The sequence below is a fragment of the Scyliorhinus torazame genome, chromosome 9, assembly GCF_047496885.1.
Source record: "Scyliorhinus torazame isolate Kashiwa2021f chromosome 9, sScyTor2.1, whole genome shotgun sequence".
In the NCBI taxonomy this organism is placed as follows: Eukaryota; Metazoa; Chordata; class Chondrichthyes; order Carcharhiniformes; family Scyliorhinidae; genus Scyliorhinus; species Scyliorhinus torazame.
Window position 1 is genome coordinate 149,938,136 of NC_092715.1, and position 27,570 is coordinate 149,965,705.

The following is a 27,570-nucleotide window of genomic DNA, read 5'->3' on the forward strand; positions in this document are numbered from 1 at the left end:
CCAGACCAATGTTCAAGTTTTTTTTTTTCTCTCGCATCCAAGTTTTGTTATGGTACAACCTTGTTAGTGTGACGCACCCGACATCGCCCCATGTAAATAGTTACGTCATATACACACGCTGTACATAACACACACACACACTCTTCGATGCACTCACGACACAATTATATTTATAACCACGTAGGCACATATCTTTGTAAAAAGGGGGGATGTCATGATATTCAAACACACACATCATGATAGACACACCAACAGACAAATCAGAACACACAACACCACAACCAATGACAGAAAGATATAAAAGCACAGACACGACCCCCGGTGGTCAGTATTAGCTGCAGAGGAGAACCAGGACACATCTGTTGCCAAACACACTCAGGGAGACAGCACGTGCAGAGTATCCAGAACGAACTGTATTATAAGAGTTATAATAAAATAGAGTTGTACCACATACAACTGTGTTGGCTCATCTGTGCACCAGAGCACCCAACACCACAGGTAACACATCAGAAGAAACATTTTTTCTGCTCTTTTTGATGTCCTTTTATAGCTCATACCATCCTAGATGCTCCATTGACAGAGCCAAAGAAGAAAATTCTCATTTGTGCATATCAAAAAGATCCCCCATGACATTCCTCACGGTATGGTATTTTGTAGCATTTATGGGTGTTAATGCCATGTAGGCCATTGGCGGAATGAAGATATGCAAAATGCACAGCTGGAAACATATTTCCTCCCTTTTTAAACACTATTCCAGAATAGGAGTGTGGGTAATTTGTAATTAGGCACAGTATTAGGCTTTAGCAGCAGCCTAGAATGGGGATCCTGGGGCATGGAGCATCTGAATGGGAATTCTGGAGCTTAGGGGGAGGTTGGTGGTGGTTGTTAGCATCACATTTCAGGCATGTTCTTTCTGTGTTCTGTACATACAGAGCAGGACAAATCCAACCTGGCCAATTACCACCCTATCAGTCCACTCTCAATCACCAGTAAAGTGATGGAAAGGGTCATCAACAATGCTACCAAGTGGCATTCACTCCGCAATAACCTACTCACTAATGCTGACTTTAGGTTCTGCCAGGGCCACTCCGCTCCTGACCTCATTACTTCCTTGGTTCAAACATGGACAAAAGAGCTGAATCCCAGAGGTGATGAGAGAGTGACTGCCCTTGACATCGAGACAGCATTTGATCGATTATGGCATCAAGAGCCCTGGCAAAACTGGAGTCAATGGGAATCCAGGGAAAACTCTTTCTACTGGTTGGAGTTATACCTGGAACAAAGGAAGATGGATTTGGTTATTGGAGGTCAGTCATCTCCATCCTGGGACATCACTGCAGGAGTTCTTCAAGTTAATGTCTCAGGCCCAGCCATCTTCAGCTGCTTCATCAATGACCTCCCTTAATGTATTTTTCAGCCTGGGTTAATGCATAGTGATGTGTCTGGAAAGTCCTGAGGAAATTAATGTGCTTTGCAGCTTGCAGAGATAATTTGTTTTTTAGCTTGGGGAGATGAGGTCATTGCTGGGTGAAGCCAAGGAAGGCAGAGAGACATGGAGAAGCTGTGGAGAGAGGCAGTTTTGGAGAAAGCTGTTAGAAAGACAGTGGCCAGGATTCTCCGTTTGAGAGGCTATGTTCTCCCTTCGGAGTTGAATTGCACTAGTTTTATGATTCCCTCGTGGTCGTAAAACAGGATGCAGTTCAGTGGCTGCGACATGCAAATTTATGCATGGTGTGGAATGTGGGGGGAGTCTTGGGGGAATCCCAATATCGGGCCACCATCTTGAGCAATTGGCTCAATAGTGGAGTCCCATGACTGCACTGACCACGCCCAGCACAAATCGTCCCTGCCCCCCTCTCCCCCCCAACCGCACAGCAACCCCCCCCTCCCTCCCTCCCCACCCCTCTTCCCCAAATGGACCCCCTGCCTATAGGAACCCCACACAGAGACTCTCCAGAAAAGAGACCCCTGTCTGGACGCTAGAGAGCAGTCCAGATAGGGGCTGTGGGAAGCATTATAGCTGTAATACTTACCTTGCAGTTCCACATGTCCGTTCCTTGAAGGTGAGAAGCTGTGCCTACGTCTGGTTTCCACAGATTCACTGTCTGTAATCCATTCATGGCTTTGAGTAGTGGTTTATGATTGACAGCTCGTAAAAACCATCTGCTGCTTTGATCCATTCATAACCCTTCACATTAGTGTCCTAAGTTGTGTTATCCCAATGTTTGTAAACATTGCTCACATCAAAGATAGGTAAGTGCAGTGAAATCAGACGCTTGAGTGATTGGAATGCCCATAGTGTAACTAAGGGTGGGGGAAGAGAACAAAATGTGTGGGAGAGCAATAGTGATGGGGAATTCTAACATAAGTGAAACACATAGGGGCATCTGGGGCCGCAGATATGACACTAGGATAGCATGTTACTTCCCTGGTGCCAGAGACCAGAATACCTAACTGGCTGCAGGACATTCTGAAGGGGGACAGTGAATAACCCGAGGTTGTGGTTCATATCAATACCAATGATGTAGGTAAGAAGAAGGAGAAGGTCCTGAAAGCAGAACATGTGGAGCTAGGAAATAAATTAAAAAAGCAGCACCTCAAAGATAGTAGTAGGATTGCTCCCAGTTAGCGAAAGCAGGAATAGAAGAATAGACAAGATCAATGTGTGGATGGAAAGATGGTGTACGAGGGAGGTATTTGGATTCCTGAAGTATTGGGACTGATTTCTGGGGAAGATAGGACTTGTATAAGCTAAATCCAAGCAGAACCATTATCAAAATCCTTGCAGTGGTATTTGCTAGTGCTGTTAGGAAGGGTTTAAACCAGAGTGCTGGGGGACGGGAAGCTGAGTGGAGAGACACTATAGGGAAACAAAGATAGAAGTGAAAGACAGAAAAGTAGAACGCAAAAGTGGAAGGCAGAGGAACGAAATGCTGGAAACAAATAGAGCCATATTACAAAAAACTGAAAAAATATTAAAGACAAGTCTAAAGGCACTGTATCTGAATGCATGGTGCATTTGCAGAAAAATCGATGAATTAACAGCACACATTGATATAAACAGGTACGATATAATTATAATTGTTATTGTGGAGACATGGTGATACAGTGACCAGGGTTGTTATTGTGGAGACATGGTGATACAGTGACCAGAGTTGTTATTGTGGAGACATGGTGATACAGTGACCAGGGTTGTTATTGTGGAGACATGGTGATACAGTGACCAGAGTTGTTATTGTGGAGACATGGTGATACAGTGACCAGGGTTGTTATTGTGGAGACATGGTGATACAGTGACCAGGGTTGTTATTGTGGAGACATGGTGATACAGTGACCAGGGTTGTTATTGTGGAGACATGGTGATACAGTGACCAGGGTTGTTATTGTGGCGACATGGTGATACAGTGACCAGGGTTGTTATTGTGGAGACATGGTGATACAGTGACCAGGGTTGTTATTGTGGAGACATGGTGATACAGTGACCAGGGTTGTTATTGTGGAGACATGTGATACAGTGACCAGGATTGTTATTGTGGAGACATGGTGATACAGTGACCAGGGTTGTTATTGTGGAGACATGGTGATACAGTGACCAGGGTTGTTATTGTGGAGACATGGTGATACAGTGACCAGGATTGTTATTGTGGAGACATGGTGATACAGTGACCAGGGTTGTTATTGTGGAGACATGGTGATACAGTGACCAGAGTTATTATTGTGGAGACATGGTGATACAGTGACCAGGGTTGTTATTGTGGAGACGTGATACAGAGATCAGGGTTGTTAATGTGGAGACATGTGATACAGAGACCAGGGTTGTTATTGTGGAGACATGGTGATACAGTGACCAGGGTTGTTATTGTGGAGACATGGTGATACCGTGACCAGGGTTGTTATTGTGGAGACATGGTGATACAGTGACCAGGGTTGTTATTGTGGAGACATGGTGATACCGTGACCAGGGTTGTTATTGTGGAGACATGGTGATACAGTGACCAGGGTTGGGAACAAAATATCCAAGGGTACTCTACATTTAGGAAGGACAGACAAAAGGGAAAATAAGGTGGGCTGGTGTTGTTAGTTAAGGATGAAATCAGGGCAATGAGGATATCGCCTCGGAAAATCTAGACGTAGAATCCGTTTGGGTGGACTCAGAAGCAACTAGGGGCGGAATAACTTAGTGGGTGTTGTCTTCAGGCGTCCAAATGATACTGGTAAGTTAGGGTAAGGAATTAACAGGAAATTAAATGCATGTAACAGAGGTGCTGCTATAATCATGGGGTGACTTTAATCTACATGTAGGTTGGGAAAAACAAATTAGCAATAATAGTGTGGTGGATGAATTCGGAAAGTGTGTACAAGATATTTTTTTAGACTAGTATGTCAAGGACCAATGAGGAAAATGCTATCCTATGAGAAGGGTTAATTATTAATCTAGTTGTGTGGGGTCCTTTAGGGAACAGTGAACATAATATGCTAGAATTCTTTATTAGGTTGGAAAATGAAAAGTCCAATCTGAAACTGGGGTCCTGTGAGTAGGAGGAATTGAGGAGGAGGGATACTATGAAGTTTTGAGATGTGAGTTGGCTAAGAAAGATTGGGGAACGTCATTAAAAGGCATGATGGTGGATAGGGAATGGCTAATATTTAAGGATTCAATGTATGCATTGCAACAGTTACACATTCCTTTCTGGCACAAAAGCGACCCAACCATAGCTAACAAAAAAAATTAAGGATAGCATTAGATCTGTAGAGAGTCATATGAAGTTGCTAAAAAAAAGTAGTAACCCGAGGATTGGGAGCAGTACTTCAGAATTCAGCAAAGGGGAACCAAGAGATCGATTAAGAGAGGAAAAATACAGTATCAGAGTAAATGCGCAGGAAACATAAAAGCGGACTATAAAAGCTTTTAAAAGTATTTAATAAGAAAAAGATTAATGTTACAGTCCAAAATGGCAGAATGTATAATAGAGAACAATGAAATGGTAGAGCAAGAAACAACTGCTTATGTCTTCACATATGAAGACAAACTTTGCTGGTGAACCAAGGGTCCTGTGAGGAGGAGGAATTGAGGGAAATTAATATTACTAAAAAAAGTGCTGGAGAAATTAATGGGCTGAAAGCTGATAAATCCTCAGTCTGATAATCTACATCCCCTGGTACAAAAGGAGGTGGCCATGTTCTACATCTCAATGAAAGGAGGTGACCTTGGAAACAGTGGATACGTAAATATAAATCTAAAATTCTTCATCTAAAATTCTGTAGATTCTGGAACAGTCCTGGCAGACTGGAGGGTGGCAAATGTAACCTCACTATTTAAAAAAAAAAAAGAGGGAGAAAACTGGAAATTATAGACTGGGTAGCCAAACATTAGTTGGGAAAATGCTGGAGTTTATTGTAAAGCAGGGGTTTTCAAACTCAGGATCACAGCCCATGGTGGGTGTCGGGAGGGTCATGGAGCGATTGGTCGCGGCATTCCCAATTTTGGCGAAATGCCGAAAGACCGCAACCGGCTTTTACAAATGCTGGCCGAGACCGGCTTTGTAGAATGCCGGCCTCCCCTTGCATGCCTGCCTCCTCGAGCAGATTTGGCAGTGCACAGGCCTAGGGCTCAGCGGACCAGACCACCTCCTCTTGACATCAGCGCGCTGTCCCAGGACCAAATGGAGTCTTCCTGCCAGAAGCGGCAGCAGAGAGCAAGTCACATGCCCAGCACGTACACTGATTTCACGCGCCATGTATGTCTGTGTTTTGTGCACAAAATGGCGGAGTACAGGTTCCTCCATTTTGTGGCTACCTGCAAGCAGGACAACAGGACTATGAAGAGCTGAAGATGAATTGTTTCATAATAAAGAAGAGGAGACCAGAAACACAAACAGGCCAGGATCCCGCAACCAAATCTGCTGGAGAGAATTGCACAGGAGAGTCCATGGCAGGACTGGTAAGGAATTAACAGGAAATTAAATGCATGTAACAGAGGTGCTGCATTAATCATGAGGTGACTTTAATCTACCCCGTGATTAATGGTGAACCAAGGGTCCTGTGAGGAGGAGGAATTGAGGGAAATTAATATTCCCTCAATATTAATTGCTGGTGTAAGCTCCAGGATCTCTGCTAAAGAAGCTGAAATCAGGAATAATAATAATAATCGTTATTATTGTCACAAGTAGACTTACTTTAACACTGCAATGAGGTTACTTTGAAAAGCCCCTGATCACCACACACCGGCGACTGTTCGGGTACACAGAGGGAGAATTCAGAATGTCAAATTCACCTAACAAGCATGTCTTTCGGGACTTGTGGGAGGAAACCGGAGCACCCGGAGAAAACCTATGCAGACACTGGGCGAATGTACAGACTCCGCACAGACATTGACCCAAATTGGTATCAAACCTGGGACCCTGATGCTGTGAAGCAACAGTGCTAACCACTGTGCTACCGTGCCACAGTATAAAAATGATTTCTTAAGGTATGCTTCATTAATTGTGCCAATACAAATCAGGATGCAAACCCATGTGTGTTATATGGAGGGAAGTACTGGCAAATGAAAAGTTTAAAACCCTCAAAACTTCAAAGGCATTTGAAGACTAAGCATGGTGAGTTTGAGGACATAGATCGTGATTTTTTTTCAAAGGATGCAGCGAGAACTTAAAATCATCAGCTGAAGTCCTTAGCAGAAATGTTATATTAAATGACAAAGTACAATTAGCCTCTTACATGGCAGCTTACCATGAAGCTAAAGAGAAAATACCCCACACTGTAGCAGAGAGATTAATTCTCCCTGCATCAAAAGACGTAGTTTGTATGGTCCTAGGTGAGAGGTTAGCTGAAAAACTGAAATGCATACCACTTAGTGATAACACAATGGCTCGCTGAATTTGTGATATCAATTTAGAAGCTCAGCTTAATTCTCGTTTAAAGTCAGCACATGAATTCTCATGATGTTTCAGATTGTGCAATCTTGCTCGTTTACATTAGGCATGTTTGGCACAATGAATTTGTTGAGGATTTGCTGTGCTGCCTGACTTTATCAACCAATAAGACTTGGACAGAGATTTAAGAAGCAGTGACGTGGTTGGAAAGTGAGGCGCGACTGGATTTATTGCAGGAAAATCACAAGCGATGGGACAGCCAACATACCTGGGGAAAACAGTGGAGTTATAATAAGGATTAAGGAGGCTGCTGGTCAGGACATTGCTTGGAATCATTTTTTATTCAGCACGAGGCATTGGCATCGAAAATAATTCCATCCGATCTTTGAAGTGGTATTGGGAGGAATAGTGAAAGTTGTGAAATTCATTAAATGCAGTGCACTCAATACCAGGTTTGTTTGAGGCTTGGTGGTCCGATATGGGGGCTGAGCACACACATTTATTGTTCCACACAGAAGTGCATTGACTGTCGAGGGGTCGGGTGCTTGTCAAGAGTTTACAAACAAAGGTATCAAATCCAGGCTTCTCTCCTTGAGATATCGTCCCCTCTGGCTGATTCGTTTGCTGATGAAACTTGGATGCCAGCTATGTCTTACCTTGCAGGCATCTTTTCAATTCTAAATGAACTGAACCTCAAATTGCAAGGGAAGGATCATGATTGCTTTCGGCACTGTGAAGAAATAGATGCTTTCCAAAAGTCATTGAAAGTTTGGCCAGTGCGAATACAAAGCCTAGACTACTACATATTCCCCATACTTCTATGACAAATCAAAGGAAACAGTGTTAGTAAGGGGGCTGTCAATAGACTGGCAAGCTTTATTCAGTCGCACCTGGGTGCGCTGATCAACAGTTTTTGTTGCTACTTTCCAGAGCAGAGGTTTCAGATTTTGAGAGAGAAGCAATGGGTTAAAAATCCTTTGGAGTTTGAGACCCCAGAGTAAATAATTAAATTATAGCTGACCCAAATGAAGAGACTGAATGTCTGCACCTCGCCTGTGACAGCAAATTAAAAACACATTGCAAGTCAATGAGGCTTTCAGCATTCTGGAGTAGCGTCTCTGAGGAGTATCCAAGAATTTTGTTGCTTTTTCCCTTCACAATGACCTAGATGTGTAAGGTTGGACTTTCCGTCCTCGCAAAGATGAAGACTGCACAAAGGTACTGGCTGAACTCTGCACCTGATATGCGCTTTGCCCTCTTTTCCTGTGAGCCTGATTGGAGTCAGAACGTGAGGACCAAGCAGGCTCACCTGTCGCATTAAAGAGAAAATGGTGTGTGGCGAAGGCCAGCCGGCGTGGGTCATGAATATCGGCCGGCATGGGTTCCGAAGGTCAGCTGGTTGGTAAAAATGGGTCCAGGGGGAAAATGTTTGAAAACATTGTTGAAAAGGATATGATTACAGTATACTTAGAAAATATGAGTGGAATTAGAATAATAATAACAATAGACTAAGTCAACATGGATTTATGACAGGGAATACTGATGTACCTCCTGGAGTTTATTGAGGATGTAACTAGTAGAATAGATGAGGGTGAACCTGTGGATGTGGTGTATTTGGATTTTCAGAAACCTTTTGATAAAGTCCCACATTAAAGATGGAGAATGCAAAATTAAAGCACATGGGATTCAGGGTAATATAATGGCATGGATTGAGAATTTGTTTCCTGTCTGCTAGCTGAGTTGGGAATAAATGGGCCATTTTCTGAGTGGCAGGTGGTGACTAGTGGGGTCACACAAGGATCAGTGCTAGAGTCCCAGTTATTCATAATATACATCACTGATTTCGATCAGGAAATCAAAAATAATATTTCTTGTTTTCTGAAGACACAAAACTTGGTGGAAATGCGAATGGTGAGGAGCATGGTAGAGGTTTCAAGGCAATTTAGACAAGTTAAGTAAGAGGACAAATACAAGCCAGATGTAGTATAAGGTGAATAAATATGAAGTTATCCACTTTGGAAGGACAAATGGAACAGCAGAGTATTATTTTAAAAGTGATAGTTCGGGAAATGTTGATGTGCACAGGGACATGGGTGTCCTTGTACACCAGTCACTGAAAGCAAACATGCAGGTACAGCAAGTAGTTACATTATTTTGAGTGTTTCACCTAGCTTGACATGTTCTGGAAAAATCAGATCCACATGTTGATTATACAGGAAAAACAACTTGCATTAAACATACGATATAAATATAATGAATCCACAAGATCAAAACAAAAACAAAGTATGATAACTGAGCTTCACAGATAAAAGAAGTTAGGTTTTAAGAAAAATCGTAAAGGAGGGAAATGAGGTAGAAGAAGGGAATTCCAGAACTTGATTATGCTAAAGGCATGGCCACCAAGGGTGGAGCAAATGTGATTGAGAATGCACAAAAAAAGGCCAGAATTAGATATCTCAGAGGGATGCATCTAAATGGGCAAAGCCTCACACAGTCTCCATCTTCTCTGTATATGTGAATGTGATATACTTGCGCATCTCTGGTGAGTGGAGAATGCACATCATTCATTCATTCATTCATTCACTCACTCACTCACTCTCTTTCTCTCTCCCCCCCCCCCCCCCCCCCCCCCCAATCTCTCTCTCTCACATACACACACTTGCACAGATAAACAGACTTTCACATGGTGTAGGAGCTGACACAATGATATCTGCTCAGCAGATAATCTGCCTCTATTTTTTGGGCTGATTTATATTTAGTTTTAATTATACAAGTACTTTTTTTTAACTCCTTTTAGCTTCTAAGAAATCGAAGTTCGAAGATGTGATCAAACTTCATGTAGTTGCAGAGCTGGCACTTCTGAGAGTTTTCATCTGTGATCAGACAAAAAAAATTGCAGAAGTAAGCATTGAAGGTAAGTGTAGTATTCACCTTATACTACATCTGGCTTGTATTTGTCCTTAAGATAATGTTTGTATAGTAAATGCAGAATTTTTTCTGTGTCATTTATGAATAAAGGCAGGCTTCTCCCCAACAGAGAGTGCCAAATATACATTATGTTGTAAATTTTATTTACAATGTGAACTTATTTAAAAAATTGTAGCTTAAGATTCTGCTTTAGGTTGTGGGAGTTAATACTCATCAAATCGTTTAGCAATATTAAAATTCCTCGGGTCAGTTTGTAGGTTTTATAAATGGTGAAGAAAACAAAGTACTGGGAAACTGATTAATGAATAGTAAAAGTTGACAACATTTTTTTCTGACTCGTACAAGTATGAGATGAAACTTGCAAGGAATATCAAAATCAACACAATGCTGTTTTACAATTTTATATTCGGAAAAAGAGACAGGTCGGGAGCAATGTGGGTTACTCTTGCACGTGTCACTCTGCTATTTAAGATGGGAGAGGAAAACTGGGAATTATAGACCATTTAGTGAGAAATTACACAGGCCTATCATTAAAGATAAGGTGACCGAACACTTTGAAAATTTAAGCTGATCAGAGTGAGCCAGCTTGGATTTGTCAAGGGTAGATCTGATGAACCTAATTGAAATTTTTTGAAGAAAAGTGATGAAAATATTAAATGAGTGATTGTCTATGGATGTGATTTTTGTGAGCTTCCAAAATTTCTTTAATAAATAAGCTCATAAATTCTTAGCTACAGTTGAAACCTATGGAATTGAAGGCAAATTATTGGCCTGTTTTGCAAATCGGCTGAAGAGCAGGAGACTAGAGTATGGATAATTGGCAAGTATTCTAACTGCCAATATGTGGCTTGTATTCTTCAATGATTTGTGTTGGGGCTTCAAATTTTCACTGAATTTAGTAACAATTTAGATAATAGAATAAAAGCCACGTATCCAAATTCCATTGTGTAATTTCAAGAAGGAATTCGGGTTCAAGGGATATGGGAGTGGGGGGGGGGGGGGGCGGCGGCGGAATCACGGTATTGAACTTGATGATCAGCCATGATCATAATGAACAGCGGAACAGGCTTGAAGAGCCGAATGCTCTCCTCCTGTTTCTGTTTTCTATGTTTCACAGATAGGGAGCCGGATTCTCCGTTCCTGAGACTGAGTGTTGACGTAGTGGACTTCTACGACAGGAAAACTGGCATCCTAGTGGACCAATTCAATGACCATTAAGGGGCAAGCACCGGCACTACGTGGAACACGGTTGATTCCAATGATACACACAGTTCAGGATTGGCCGGTTTGGGATTGACACTCAGCAGGCTGATGAGCTGCAGTCGCATATACGCCCATCACTCCCCACACACACACTCATCCCAGCCAACAAGATGGCAGCAAGACTAAAGGCACCAAGATTTATCGACGCAGAACAGTACAAGCTGCTGGATGCCGTGGAGAAAGCAGGCGACCCAGTACCCCGGGGTGGGAAGGAGGCTACCAGCCGTCAAAATCTGCACGACGTCCTCAGGGTGGCCAGAGTGAGTAGGCCGCTCTGTGCCCCTAGTAAGAGCTCCCATCCCACACACCCGTAACATCCCCTCCCCACCCACAAACCACCATGAGGGTGACCGAATCCTCACGCTACACCACATGCCGGCACAAATACTGTCCCTTACTGCAGCAGAACCTTACTGTGGCTCCACCATCACCCATCTCCCCCAGGTCCACGGTGTAGGAGCTGCTGGTGATGGCGCGGGCCCTTCTGGTGTCCCCAGCCACAACCAGAACCCAGTGTGTCGACCAGTGATGACGTTGAGACCGACACGGACGGGAGCCCTCGACCGACAGTCTGAGATACCTGGAGGCCGAGTGTGGGAAAGATGCTGACTTTCCGTCACTGCTGTCTCCAACATCCCAGAGACACCCACCTCGGTTGGCACTTTAGTGAAGATGCTCGTGGGGCACTATCTGGTGCGAACCATAGCAGGTGGAGGTAGGTACTCCCGAGGGGGCGGACAATCAGAGGGTGGGCTGAGCCCAGGAACTACCTGTTGGCCAGACAGGTTTCTGGTTTCTGGAATGGACGGTTCCATCAATTGTGGAGATGCAGTCACAGAGCCAGGGAGTTGTCGGCAAGCATCCAGCACCGCAGGTGCAGTTGGAGGAGTCCACCTGCATGCAGGTGCAGGAGGTGGTGCCGACCATGCATATCACCCAGGCCAATACCACACAAGTAACGTCTGCGATGGAGGCCTTGGAGGCAAAAGTTTCAACCATGGGTCAACATTTCCAAGGCCTGGGCAATCTGGCCGAGGCCAAGGACAGGGCTGCCCTAACGCAGGCAACCACGTAACAGAGCCACCTGGACATTGCAGCGACACTTCAGAGAGCGGGCCAGTCACAGCAGACCATGGCTGAGGGCGTCAGCGGCATTGTCCAGGCACTGGCTGATGTGGCACAAACCCAGAGGGTGATGGCACAGTCGCAGCGTGGTGTCACGCAGACACAGATGGAGGTGATACCTGTGCTCCATGGGCACGAGCATGCAGACCATGATTGAGACGGGGCAGGTCTCCGGACTGGCAGTGACAAGTGGCAGGGGAACCAGAGGGTTTTGCTCCGCTCACACCCCCTTCCTAAGGTGTAGCCCGGGGTACCCCAAGGGAGGAGATGGTGAAGGGGCCTGTGCAGGTGACTCCTGCGGGGAAGTGCCAAAACACCACAGCAGCTTGGACTCCACCCCCCCCCCCCCCCCTCCTTTCGCTGGCACATCACATATCACATGCACAGTGGGCAGAACAGGGTGGCACAAGGCCACATGGGACACCGGAGTAGCAGACGGGGCCCATCCAGGCTAGGTCGCCTCAGAAGACAGCCGCCAAAGGGGACCCAGGTCACAGGGCTGGAATCACAGCAGGCTGCCTCCACTCCTGATGTACCACCTGGTGATCCACCTCGATGTAGCGTTAGGGCCAGTAAGGCCAGATAAGTAGACACCAGTTAAATTGGCACGGGTGCAGGGCACAGTATAGCGTTGGAGGCTAGGGCACAAACCTGCATATATTTGTTCACACCTGTGCAGAATGGTGCAATCTGTCTTGGTACTCTGTCATAAGGGTATGAGAGGTGGACTTGTCTGGGCAGGCTGTAGTCGGGCGGCAGGGGCCTTTGGGTACCGCAGTCCAAACAGTGCTCACTTTTCCGGTGTTGTTTCCCTGTCATTACCCCACCTCCCCAAACCTCGGCCACTCCAGGGCTTTGATGGGATTGCGTGATGGAATGGCCAACTCGCATGCAGGGATCATCCAGTTGGACGGTGAATAATGCTACCGTGAGCAGGAGGCAGACATTGTCAAATGATGAGGAGCACCAGAGCTCATCCCAGAGCAGCTGGTCATCATCCTCCATCCCATGAGCCAGACCTGCTGTTGCTGCCAACCCAGGGCCCACTCCCTGTAGTGAGACAGGTGGGAATCACGGAGGGCTTGCAGGTGGGGGTGGCGGCTGTTAAGCAACCAGCTGTCCATCTTCACTGGCTGCGTTCTGTTCCTTGGGGCAGGCACCACTCCTACAGCCATTCCCCGTTAATCATATCATAGAATTTACAGTGCAGAAGGAAGCCATTCGGCCCATCGAGTCTGCACCGGCTCTTGGAAAGAGCACCCTACCCAAGTCAACACCTCCACCCAACACTAAGGGCAATTTTGGACACTAAGGGAAATTTATCATGGCCAATCCACCTAACCTGCAAATCTTTGGACTGTGGGAGGAAACCGGAGCACCCGGAGGAAACCCACGCAGACACGGGGAGAACGTGCAGACTCCGCACAGACAGTGACCCAAGCCGGAATCGAACCTGGGACCCTGGAGCTGTGAAGCAATTGTACTATCCACAATGCTACCGTGCTTGTTGAGCTCCATCTCGTGCAGCCTCAGTGCATCTCTCGGGGCTGTGGCGACTAGGAGGAAGGCCACTAGTGCTGGTTGAGTTCCAACATCCATTGGCTGCAGGGGGTGAAAGGCAGACATGGTAGCATGGTGCGTAGCCAGTGCCCAACCAGGTCCAACGAGCTACATGGTGGCCCCGGTTGGCACTCTGCCCAAGCATATCCCCCTCCCCCTTCCCTCCCCCATCTCTGGACCCCTGGCCCCATCGATGCCCGGCACCAGGTGGGGTTGGGGCACCCATACGGCCGGTCTCACTCTGCAGAACCACGGGCCAAGGTGCGTTGTCAGTGGGGTGCGCAGCAAGATCGCTGCGTTGCAGGCCATGGCAATGGTGGTCTATGCCTCGACCCCCGATCCTGTTGGGACTCCCTATGGCCCGTTCCCCCCAGTGTCGTGACCAGAAGCGCACAGTCGCAACTCTACATTTCCACCTCCTCTCTTCCTCATCAGCCTCGGCACTGTTTCCCGACTGTTAAAAGCACAAGTGAACCTCGCCGTCGGGAATCCCCCCGGCGGAAGCGGAGGATTGCGGAGGCCCCACAGAATACTGGGTCAGGCCCTCTAATGATATGTAAACAATGTTTACTATACATGCGGAGTGGAATGCATTGCACCGCTGTCGAGGCACCGGAGAATTGCGATTTGGTGTGAACCCGGCGCCCGCCACGATTTTGACGCAGGACTGATTCTCCACACAGTTGCAAATCGCGTATCCAGTGTCAGCCGATGGAGAATCCCCCCAGGTGGTGTTGTAAGCAGTGTAGGTATAAGCATGGAATTACAAGAGATATTGACAAACTAATTGAATGAAAGAAACTGTGGCAAGTGGATTTCATAGTCGGCCAATGTGAGATTATCCGCTTTAGAATTAACAAGGATAGAACAAAGTACATGTAAGTGATTAAAAACTAGAAACCATGTAGGTCCAAAGACATTTTGGGGTCCAGATACAGAGATCATTAAAATGACATGTCCAGGTATAGAAAATAATCTAAGAAGTTAATAGAATGCTGGCCTTGATTTCTGATAATGGATTCTCTCATCTCTTTGGTTTAGTAAGGAATTGATGTTGAACCAAATCTTAATTTCCAGCTTCGATTGCTAGTCTGTGACTCTAGCTTGGTGTGATATTCTCTCTTGGCATCTCGGATTGCTTTGCGGAGGTCATACCTGGATTTCTTGTATAGGTCAGGGTCGCCTGACTTGAACGCCTCAGACCTGTCCTTCAGTAGGGAGTCAATGTCGTGATTGAGCTATGGTTTCCGGTTGGGGAACGTACATACTGTTTTCCTTGGCACACAGTCGTCCACACATTTGCTGATGAAGTCTTTGATGGTGGTGGCATACGGTTTCTGGCCAATTTATATGCCTCCTCTTTGACTTTAAGACTATCCTTGATTTCCCTTGTTAACCATGGTTGCGCCACCTTCCCCGTCTTACTCTTGCGCCAGACAGAGATGTGCAATTGTTGAACTTTATCCATGTGTTCTTTAAATGTCTGCCATTGCCTATCCACCATCAACCTCTTACGTATCCTTTTCCAGCTTATCCTAGCCAATGCACTTCTCATATCATCAAAGTTAGCTTTCTTTAAGTTCAGGACTCTAGTCTCAGATTTAACCGTGTCACTCTCCATCTTGATAAAGAATTCTACCATATTCTGGTCACTCTTCCCGAAAGGATCTCGGACCATAACGTTGCTAATTGATCCCCTCTCATTGCACAATATCCAGTCTAGGATGGCCTGCTCTTTAATTGGTTCTTCGACATATTGGTTGAGAAAACCATCCCTTATACATTCAAGGAAATCCTCCTCCATCGCATTGCTATCAGTTTGATTAGCCCAATCAATATGCAGGTTGAAGTCACCCATAATAACTGCTGTACCCTTACTGCACGCACCTCTAATATCCTGTTTTATGCCATCCCGAACATCACAACTACTGTTTGGTGGTCTGTGCACAACTCCCACGAATGTTTTTTGCCCTTTGGTGTTCCGCAGCTCCATCCATACAGATTCCAGGCTAATGCCCTTCCTCATTATTGTGTTAATCTCCTCTTTAACCAGCATTGCTGACCCACCTCCCTTTCCTTTCCTTCTGTCTTTCCTGAATATTGAATACCTCATGTTGAGTTCCCATCCTTGTTCACCCTGGAGCCAGGTCTCCATGATCCCAATTACATCATATCCATTAATGATTGTCTGTGCAGTTAATTCATCAACCTTATTACAAATGCTCCTCGCATTGAGACATGGGGCCTTCAGGCTTTTAAAAAAATATTTATTGCTGTTTTAGAATTATGATGTAATATGGCCCCCTTTTTGATTTTTGTCTTTAGTTTCTCTGCCTTCCACTTTTCCCTTTACTGCCTTTTCTTTCTGCCCCCACCTTACTTCCCTCCAATTTCCTGCATCGGTACTCCTCCTCCCCCAGTCATATTAGTTTAAACCCTCCCCAACAGCAAATACTCCCCATAGGGCATTGGTTCCGGTTCTGGCCAGGTGCAGACTGCCCGTTTTGTACTGGTCCCACCTCCCTCAGAACCGGTTCCAATGAATGTCCCAGGACATTGAATCGCTCCCTCTTCCCGTACCAGCCTCCCCGAACAGGTGCCGGAATGTGGCGACTAGGGGCTTTTCACAGTAACTTCATTTGAAGCCTACTTGTGGCAATAAGCGATTTTCATTTTAATTTCTTGCACCATCCCTCAACCACTTATTCATCTTCGCTATCCTGCCATCCCTACTCTTGACTAGCACGTGGCACATAGCAATCTTGAGATTACTATCTTTGAGGTCTAAAGAGAAAATGCTGGAAAATCTCAGCAGGTCTGACAGCATCAGTAGGGAGAGAAAAGAGCTAAAGTTTTGAGTCCAGCTGACCCTTGTCAAAGGTTCCTGTTTAATGAAAACTGTGTTTTCACAGCGCATACTGAGGAGGACATCTAGATGCTTATTGACACTTTGCCAAAGTCTCTGAGAACCTCGGCCTGACAGTAAGTCTAAAAGAGACAAATTTTGTACTAACCTGCCCCGTCCACAAACTCCCAAGACCTCAGTCACAGCTTTCACAAAGGGTCACCTGGACTCGAAACATTCGCTCTTTTCTCTCCCTACAGATGCTGCCAGACCTGCTGAGATCTTCCAGCGTTTTCTCTTTTGGTTTCAGATTCCAGCATCCACAGGAACTTGCTTTTATCCACTACCCTTGAGATCCTACTTTATAGTTTAACTCCTAACTCCAGTCACTGGCCAATCACATACTTGCTGGCTGTGATAGCCTTCTTCCTCACTGCCTTTTTTTGGGGTTAGAAGAGGAGGAAGGGAAGGAAACACTAATGTAGTGTTTCGGGCTTAACCGCTCCTTGACACCAGTTCTTCAGCTACCCCCAGTCCAGTCGAAGTGACTGAGTTGACCTCTCCCAGAATCCTCTTCTGCCGCCTCTGCTGGATGAAGTTCCTCCTGTTTGTCACTGGAGGGGTTCTTCGGCTACCCACCATACATACGAGATGACTGAGTTGACTTATCCTAGAATCCTCTTCTGCCCCCTCTGCCAGTTCAGCCTTTGGACCTTGTTTCTGCCTCTTTATGACTGGGATGCTTCTGACTGTGGTTCTTCGAACACTGAAACTGGAATGTTATGGCTGGCTCTGAAGCTGGCCAATTCAACACAGGCACCAGGAGACAGTGATCAGCAACTGCAGTGTGGGTGTCAGGGGAGTCTGTCAGCTATTCCGTCCCTTGGTACACCAAACAATCCAACTCTTGGTTCTGTGTGGGTGCCCCAGGCTGAGGCTGATTAAGGTTCCATCTGTTTGCGATAAGAAAGTTATTTTTCAACCTTTCTGCATTATGTGCTGCCACTCATTTCTCTGTTGTTCCTTCAACCACAAACTATTTCTTTCCTGTGTTCTCACAGATTTTGTCACTCCCTCAGTTTTCCCTGGTCTCCATTGGTCAACCCCATGATTGAATTTTGCCTAGCTTTTGGGGGGATTTTGAGGGTGACTTTGTTTGCAGCTCTTCTGTATAATTTGACTTGTAGTGGTGTTGCTTAATTAGGAGCCAGTGTAAGTCCCTGATTGGACAGTTGTGTGCCTAGAAGGTTTGCACGGTTGCTATGGGAGAATACAAATTCCGTAGCTGCCCTGATCTCTGGCAAGCAATCATCATTCTAAGGCCATTTGGGTGCAGGATTCTGACACAGGACTGCCAGTAGCATCCTCTACCTGTCCCCGTTGATACTTCCTTATTGCCACAGGGCTTGGTGGTTTATTATGTGATTGACGGTTGCTGAAAAACCTACACATAGAGGATGTTTAAGTGGGTGAGATTCATGCAGAGCCAGTGTCGCACACTTGCCTGAGGCAGCTAATGTTATATTGGTGTACTACAAATGTAGCAGCTGACAGGATGGAGGTTTTAAGTTGTCCCTCTCCTAGATGAAGCACTAAACTAGCTGGAGAGCTCATCTGTTTCCACATCACCACCCTGTCAGGTGACAAAGATTTTACTTTTTGGATCATAAATCGGGCTTTAAAAATCTGAGGTATCCTTCTCCTAGGTAGACTGCCAAGCAAGGCTGACAAGTCTAATATGCTCAGATGTTGTGCTTTTGAGACACCAGAGACTTGCTTGCATACGTCTGCCCACAAATCTATACATGGTTCAGCACATGAAGCTGTGCATTAGGAGTTTGATTGGGAGAGACAATTTGACATGCTGACCACATGAGACTTTTTGTGGATGAAGAGGAACTCATCTCTCTACACCATTCCAGTCCTTCCTAACTCTTCAATTCTTTTATATCTAGTAGGTGACAGTACAAGAGGTAGAACTATATTACAGCTGTGTAAAATCCTGTTTAGGTCACAGCTGGAATACTAAATATTCTGGCCACCAACCTCAGGAAAGTGATATTGCCTTGGAGAAAGTGCTGTGTAATTTACCAAAGTGGGCTCTTAAGGGTTAAAATAAGAGGAGCAAAATTGGGTTGTCTTAAGTTGTCTTATCTGATATATAGAAAGTTAGATTTGACCTAAGTTGAAGATATAAAGGGGAGCAGTAGAGTCGATGGAGCGAAGTGTCATGTGAATGTCCCTTTAAGAAAAGTGTGCTTTATTAAATGGCTACAGTGAAGTCATTGTGTGGGTGGAGTGGAAGCTCTTTTTGGCTCTGTGTTTAGTTTCGCTTTCAGTTGGAGAGCTGCATTCAAACAAAGCAGATGTGTATTGATCGCACTCTCTGCAATCTAAAGAATGTCTCCAGATCACTTGATTATTTCAAAGTAATACCTGTTTCTGTAAGGAATGCAAACCTACTGTCTTTGTTAAAAAGGGGGGTTTTGACTTATGGATGTTGTTTAGAAAGTTATTAAGGGTTACCGATAGAGTACTGTATCTTTTTGGGGGGTTATCAGTTTTGGTAGTTGGTAGGATGTTTACTGTGGGTTTATAAAATGTTAACTGGATTCATAGAATGAACATTATTTTTGTTTTAAAATACTTTTAGTTCTCTGTTGCATCACACCTGTAAAGTGGGCCCTTGTCCTCCTCATAACCAAACTCTATTCAAAGTTGTGGGTCAGGTGAACTCTATGGTTCTCTAAACCCTGGCCCATAAGAAAAGCAAAAGTATTTCTGCATGTTGGGGTCGGGGTGGGTATGGAATGTAAGGTGGTGGCGGGGCCGGGGGAAGCGGGCAGCGACAGCATGAGGATGAGATAATCTATAAAACTAGAGCCAGATCTAGTGAAGACTTCTATATGCAAAGGATGGTAGAAGTTTTGAACTCTTTTACACAAATGGCAATTAATGCTGTATTATTCAGAATTTTAAAGGTTTTGTGAAGGTATTATGGAATATAGAGCAACAGTGGGTATATGAAATTAGGTTGCAGATCAGCCACGATCTCATTCGTTGACACAACAAGCTCAAGTTGCTCAGTGACCTATTTTCCTGTATTTGCACTCATGTCCGCTGCCAATACTTCCAGATCAGATATAGTTTAAATCTAGAACAAAATAAAGATCTCCCTCCTGTGCTTCAGCAATGTTCCTTAAACCAAACCGACCATGACAAACTTGCCTCCTATAGCTATCTTGACTACATTCCCCACCCCCACCGATCAGTACTGTATTCCAATTTCCCAGTTCACATGTCACATCCGTCTGGATGATGCTATTTTAAGTTTTGCAATGTAACATTACTACACATTATATTTAGGTTGCTGTAGTTGTGCTATGCGAGGCAGATATTGGGAAATTGGGTTCAGAAATGAGACCCCAATGTAGCAGGTAATTTAGGGGTTAAACAGACTTGGGGACAAAAAAAACTGCCCCGCACAGAGTCAGAAGGATACGCCCCACCTGGCCGAGTTACATTGTCCCAGTCAGACTTAATCTTGTTTGTGGGAATAGGCAGGATGCCCCAGATCCATTGTTCTTAGAGACACTCTTCTCTTGCCAGCTATTAGCCCATTAGAGTCTAATGGCCTCTTTGTCCGTCAATGGGAGATTACGTGCATATCAATAGCATGGCTATGTTCTTTTGTATAAACATGAGTGGGCAATCAAACAGCCAAGATAAAGCTGATTGAATCAAGTCTGGGAACTTCAGCAGAGAACCTTTGTTTGAGGGGCTGGGAGGTGCTTAGAGATAGAGAGAGAGAGAGAAATAATCCTGTATTGAACAGTTAAGGATAAACTTGAAGAAAAGTCATATGGACTCAAACCGCCAACTCGGTTTCTCTCTGCACAAATGCTGCGTGACCTGGGTTTTTCCAGCATTTTCCATTTTTATTATCAAAGTACGTGAAATTTCTTTTGACGATTCCTTGCAAGAGCAAGTACAAGATGGAGATTGGAAGGAGAAAGAATCATAGCATGATTAAATTTGGATTTTGGTGTAAGAGTTGATTGCAGATGGCAATGGTTAGAATGGAAATTTAAGGCAATGCCACATCTTTTGTGCATGGGCAGAATAATTCAAGAGGAGGAAGTAACAAATGTGTAGGATAGAGTTTTGGATTTTGTGCAGGCTGTGGTGAGTACCAGCTGCTTTGGTAATTATCCTTTTGTGTGTCAGATTTCAACATTCATGTGTTCTAATTGGATAGGCCTTGATGTTGAGGTGGTTTTGAGGAAGACCTTATCAGAAGTGACCACAAAGCTGAAGAATATTGTTGTTTTGGATTCCAATGAAGATGCATTATTCAAGAAGGTATTTCTAAAGATTCTGCATTAAAACACAGTACGCTTTCATCCATCCTCTGCATTATTGGGATGTCTGGATGTTAGATTATCATACTTCAGTTCATCATTAACCATTGCTTCCTCTCTCCGTAATAAACCTTTATCAGAAAACAGTATCTGCTTACACATTTCCTTCTATATTTATATAGTAAATCCTCACTTAACATTGACTCACTTAGCATTTCACTTAACATGTCAGTAATGAAGTGGTATCACGATATCCATTTAACGTTGTTTCACTTTAATGTCGTTAGTCATTTTCTTGGCCTTCCTGCTCACATGACCTTTTCTGCAACGCTTCCGCTCTTGCCGCCAATCCCTCTCTCTTGCTGCCCTTCTTGCCTCCACCCGGCCTTGCCTCTGCCCAGCTTTGCTTCCTGGCCTTGCTTCCACTTGGCCTTACATCCCAGTGTTGCCTCCCAGTTCCGCCTCCATCCCTTGCCTCTTGGCTGTTCTTATCTTCGTCCCCAGGGTCTGTTTTTGCTGCCCCACACCTGCCTCCTGTTGCTGACTCCACTACTTGAACTTGCACTAAAGCCCTGAACTTGCACTGAAGTCCTGGGCTCCATCTATTGGCGGATGTTGGTCTGTGCAGGTAGCCAAGACTTCAGCTGCTACCTGCAACTTCTGCCACTAGATGGAGCCTGGTCAACTTAAAAGTATTGTTTGTAGGCGAGTGGATTGTAATTCTTTTAAACATTTTACATTGTACAGTATTGCATTTCTTCTATATTTAGTGTATTTTACTTTGCAGATTATTTTAGCTAGGAAAGTACATGTTGCACATATATGGTACAGTATTTCAATTCATACATTGTTTTTTCTGAGTAAGTAATATCTAAAGAAACCTGGGCGCGATTCTCCACTCCCACGCCGGTTGGGAGAATCGCCTGGGCCGGCAAAATTTCCGGGGACGCCGGTCCGACGCCCTCCCGCGATTCTCCCAAGCGGCGGGAACGGCCCGGTCGAGTTTCGCAGGCCGGAGAATCGCCGGAGACACCGAAAATGGCGATTCTCCGGCACCCCCGCTATTCTGAGGCCCGGATGGGCCGAGCGGCCAGGCCAAAATGGCGGGTTCCCCCCGGCGCCGTCCACACCTTGTCGCTGCAGTCGTGGGTGGTGCGTGAACCCTGGGGGGGCGGGGGGGGAAGGCCAGTGGGGGGGCGAGAGGGGATCCTGCACTGGGCTTCACCTGGAATGTGGGGTGGCCCGCAATCGGTGCCCACCGATCGTCGGGCCGTCCTCTCTGAAGGAGGACCTCCTTCCTTCCGCGGCCCCGCAAGATCCGTCCCCCATCTTCTTGCGGGGCGGATTTAGAGAGGACGGCAACCACGCATGCGCGGATGACGTCCGTTATGCGGCGCCGGCCGCGTCACCTATGCGGCGTCGCTTTTACGCGGGCAACAAGGCCTGGCGCATGTAGATGACGCGGCCCCGATACTGGCCCATTGTCAGGGCCTGAATCGGCCGGGACCGGGGCCGTTCCGCGCCGTCGTGAACCTCGCCGGTGTTCACGACGGAGCGGCCACTTCGGCGTGGGAGTGGAGAATCCCGTTCCCTAACTCTGACTTTAACTTTGATTTCTATGGAAACCTGTGATTCCGTTAAATTCGTTCCACTTAAATCACAATGTTCAAGAATACAACCAGAACTTTTAAGTGGGGACTTCATGTATAACTTTTGCTTTATTAAAATGTTAATTTTTATTTTAAAGGCTGTATCCATTCATGGAAAAGAGGTCTTCAGTTTTAAAATGATTTCTCATGTGGATGCCACAGGAGGTGCTGCCTATACCAATATGGATGTTGTGGATAGTTACATTAAATTGACAGTTGGCTGTATCCAGGTCATCTTTGTAAAGAAGTTTGTGTCTTCATTGTTGGTGAGGAAGTTTTTACATTTAATAAAATATGTTCAGAATTTGAATCATACTTTCAGGTGTTTAATCAAACTTTGTATTTTCATTGCAAGTGTATTTCATGCCTGGAATACTGCAGTTTTCCGTACTATGCACTTAGCTTATGTTAGTAACAATGTGTTTTTTTTAGGCTTTCTTAAACGTTTTCCAAGCTGCCAGCGAAGCTATCACAGAAGCAACAGTCCAAGCAGCATCTGGTGTGAAGGATCTTTCAGAACGGAGCACCAGAATGGCACTTGACATTTACATCAAAGCGCCTGTTGTTGTTGTGCCTCAATCCCCTGTGTCAAAAAATGTTATTGTTGCAGATTTTGGTTTTATCATTATTCGGAACAGTTTCTCAATTATTAAACAAAAAGATTACAAGGATGTACCACCTATAATTGACTCCATGAAAGTTTCATTACGTGAGCTTAAGCTGTACAGGTATGAAAATGTTATAGATTTTCCTAACTAATATGAAAATATAAATCATGCATACATGACTGCTCTTAAATGCTTGAATATCATAACTTGTAAAAAGGGCTAAGTTGGTCCTCTAAAGAGTGAGTTGGGGTAATAATCACAGAAAATAATCATAGAATTTACAGTGCTGAAGGAGGCCATTCGGCCCATCAAGTTTGCTCTGGCCTTGGAAAGTGCACACACCCAAGCCCACACCTCCACCCTATCCCCACGTAACCTTTTTGTTCACTAAGGGCAATTTAGCATGGCCAAGCCACCTAACCCACACATCTTTGGATTGTGGGAGGAAACTGGAGCACCCGGAGGAAACCCATGCACACACTGGGAGAACGTGCAGACTCCGTGACCCAAGCCAGGAATCGAACCTGGGACCCTGTAGCTGTGAAGCAACTGTGCTAACCACTATGCTACCGTGCTGCCCCAATGGACAATATGGAAATGGTGGATGACTTGATCAGATATTTTGTCTCTTGTCTTCAATGTAGACAATACAAATAACATCCCAGAAATAATTGTGAATCAGGAGGTGAAAGAGAGGGAGGAACTTTAAAAAGAAATATATATATATTCACCAGGGAAAGGATATTGAGAAAATCATTAGCACTAAAAGCTTACAAGTCCCGAGGTCCTGAGGGCTTCATCCTGGGGACTTAAAAGAAGGGGCTGCCGACATAGTTGATGCACTGGTTTCAATATTCCAAAATTCCCTAGATTCTGAAACGGTCACATCTGATTGGAAAATATCAAATGTGATTCCTCTATTCAAGAAAGGAAGGAGATAGAGAACCGAAAACTACACACCAATTAGCCTAACATCTGTCTTGGGGAAATTGCTGGAATCTACTATTAATGAGGATATAGCGGGGCACTTACAAAATGTCAAAGCAATCAAGCAGAGTCAACAAGGTTTGTGAAAGGGAGATCATGTTTGACTAATTTATTGGAGTTCTTTGAGGAAGTTACAAGCAATGTGAATAAAGAGGAACCTGTGGATGTGGTGTACTTGGATTTCCAGGCAAGGTGCTACCAAAAGTTACTGCACAAAATGAGAACTAAAGGTATATGGAATAACATCAATAATGGTTTCATGGTCATCATTAGACTTTAATTCCAGATATTTTATTGAGTTTAAATTCCATCACCTGCCGTGATGGGATTCGAACCTGGGTCCCCAGATCATTATCCTGGATTACTAGTCCAGTGACAATGCCACTATGTCACCACCTCCTATTGAAGACCAAATGGATTTGTGGTACTTCACATTTATTCTCGTTTAGAAAACGGTATATCTGACCTAAAAAACATGGTAAGATAATATTTTAGCTTTTAATGTTTCAGGTTTTTCTCTGCTAGCATTTTATATTCTACATACTTTATTTACAGCAAGTGGAGCCATAACATTTAATTGATATTACAAATCAGGACCACTTTCATTTCACCAGGACAATATTTGAGGATGGAGCTTTTCGGTCTGAAATCTTATTGCTTCAGCCTGTTAATCTGGAAGTTGTCGTTGAACGTAATTTGGCTGCTGCTTGGTACCATGAAGTTCCTGATGTTAAAATTCTTGCAACTCTGAAACCTCTGCATGTAAGTGCATCTTTTCAAACTGATGTTTTAATTAGATTTCACAATAGCATCAAGCATTGATGTTACCCCCAGTTATATTTCCAAATGTTAACAAACACCCCATCCCTTAAATACTTCACACAATTTGCTGTCTTAATTATGAACTTTTTTCCTACTCCCCTTCCCATTCTTGAGTTCCACAATTTTGATGGTTATTTTAAAAATTATATATATTCTGATTCTAAATAATGTTACCAAACTGTTTTCTAAACTGCTTTATATTGGGCCAAGTCTTGGTGTTAGATAAACGGACAAGAGTACCTGTTGCTATTGTTATGTTCTCAGTTGATCCTGAGCAAGTCAGATCTCAGAGTCAAAACTGGCTTGATAGGTTCGAACTTCTATTTTTTTTTAGAAACCATGGAGGTCAGGAGCTAAACAAATTCACAGGAGTCTACTGATGAACTTTTAACAAAAGAATAAAACATTTATTAAACAATATCAATGAACTATATTTCATTGGACAAAAAGGTTGGAAAGGTTTCAATACAAACACGAGTAAATGAGTCAAATCATACTATCCCTTCACCCCAAATGTACAGATACATACAACTTTGGAAAGATAACACCATTTACATATTCTAGTATTTTAGGGTAAGTAGAAAATAAAGTCGCCACAGTCCCAGATGACCATAGGCAGCTTTCCCCTTTGAGGGGAAGAGCTGACTGGTGATTATTTAACCTGAGGATCACCACACCTCAGGCAAGGTACAAGGTTGAGAAGGGTGGGGCCTTCATGAATAACATCAGCCGGTACAGGAATTGAACCCGTGCTGTTGGCCTCGCTCTGCAACACAAACCAGTCCCATGTGAACTAGTAGGCAAACTGTGATTGGACACACAACACTCCAACTTGCTGTTTGGGTTGGAAAAAGGTGAGTTATGAGCAGCTTTAAACAGAGTTCACTCGGGCTCCGCTTGCAGCTGTAACTTGTTAATGAGATAACTGGCATAAAGAAAGTTTTCAGAGGCAAAAGTCAGACAGTATAAAAGTGAGCCATCTTAAAGTGCTGACTTTGGGCTGCATTAGAGTTCTAAAGTGGGAGTTTTGTGACTGAGAGAGTTTGGTGAGGAGAGAGTGAGGTACTCCTTTTATTTCCTACCTGTCCTCAAAGAGCGTGAGGGGAGCCGGGAGTTTACAAAGACTGCAGCTGACTGGTGAGTAAGTCCTGGTGAGTATTTTTCAAGCTAGAGTGAATTTTAAGTCATGAGGTGCTCCTTTTATTTCCTACAAAAATGGAACAAACACGAACTGCGCCTGTGCAGCCATTGTTTGACCAGCGCATGTACAGGCGACCCGAAAATGTAACACCTGAACTATGCATATGTGACGATTCTACTGCTGATGTGTGTGCGGAAAACCCAAGGTCCACTGGGAACTGGAGTTTCCAGCCCTTGCTAGTATTGCGGATTCCTCACACTACATTTTAATTACTTTCCTTAAGAAATAGAAAATGCTGCCATTATCTGGAAAAGAAGTATAATGTATTGTGTGATTTATTTTTATTGTGAACTTCCCAATAATTTATTAAAATTGGCATACGATCATATAAATCTATCCAATGCCCATTTGATCAAATTGTTCACTAGTATATTCTAAGATCATGATGGTTCTTCAGAAGTCATTCTGCATTCATTTTATTCTCTGTTTGAGACTTGCATGAAAAAAAAACCTTCCTACCACTCTTATCCATGTTTTATTCAACTAATGCAGAGGTATTTTTGCTTTCAAAGTATCAGTATTCATAAACTAATTGTGCCTCTAAGTTTTGCGCACATATGGTGTTGATTAATTTGAAGCAACAAATATTATTATTCAGTTGTATTATCTTGATGCTTTTGTAGGTTGTGCTCAGCCAAGATGATCTGGTCATTATATTGAAAACTCTAAATGAAAATTTGGGTGATAATTCAGTTGAAGCAGCGCCTGTACAAACTGATGACAATGGAAACCGTTCAGGCCCTTCACAAATTTCTGCAGGTTTGTGACTTCTTTTTATGGTGACATTGAAGTTATTTATTTATTATCTCATGGTTCGAATACTTGTGAATAAAATAAATAAAATGTTTCCTTTATACAGATGAGTACATTAAAAACTAGATTTTCAGAAAAGCAGTTTATATTTTGTCAATTACATAGCTTAAAAGCTGGATAATTATTAATTTTCCACTTATTTCCCTCTCTGACCTTGGCCTCCTTCACTGTCCAAACGAAACTCAACATAAGCTTGTGGAACAGCACCTCATCCCCTGATCGGGTGCTTTACAGCCTTCTGGACTCGATTCTGCGTGGAACAGTTCCAGATAGCCACTTTTTTGCTCTCCTCATTTTGTTTCATTTTTCTTCCTTTTGGTTTACAGATGATTCATAGAATTTACAGTGCAGAAGGAGGCCATTCGGCCCATCGAGTCTGCACCGGCTCTTGGAAAGAGCACCCTTCCCAACCGCACACCTCCACCCTATCCCCATAACCCAGTAACCCCACCCAACACTAAAGGCAATTTTGGACACTTAAGGGCAATTTAGCGTGGCCAATCCACCTAACCTGCACATCTTTGGATTGTGGGAGG

General features: G+C 44.3%; 1 protein-coding gene across 5 annotated transcripts in view; it reads left to right on the forward strand.

Moving 5' to 3' along the window:
• vps13a (vacuolar protein sorting 13 homolog A) overlaps window positions 1-27,570 on the forward strand; it is a 753,359-nt gene that overhangs the window by 316,051 nt on the left and 409,738 nt on the right. For 4 of the 5 annotated variants that reach the window (XM_072516625.1, XM_072516626.1, XM_072516628.1 and 1 more), the window contains exons 30-35: window positions 9,670-9,786; window positions 20,852-20,955; window positions 22,702-22,869; window positions 23,036-23,331; window positions 24,813-24,960; window positions 26,845-26,980. In XM_072516625.1, the coding sequence (XP_072372726.1) occupies window positions 9,670-9,786; window positions 20,852-20,955; window positions 22,702-22,869; window positions 23,036-23,331; window positions 24,813-24,960; window positions 26,845-26,980 (969 nt within the window). The remainder of the gene's footprint in view (window positions 1-9,669; window positions 9,787-20,851; window positions 20,956-22,701; window positions 22,870-23,035; window positions 23,332-24,812; window positions 24,961-26,844; window positions 26,981-27,570) is intronic. The other variant, XM_072516627.1, reaches the window with a different exon arrangement.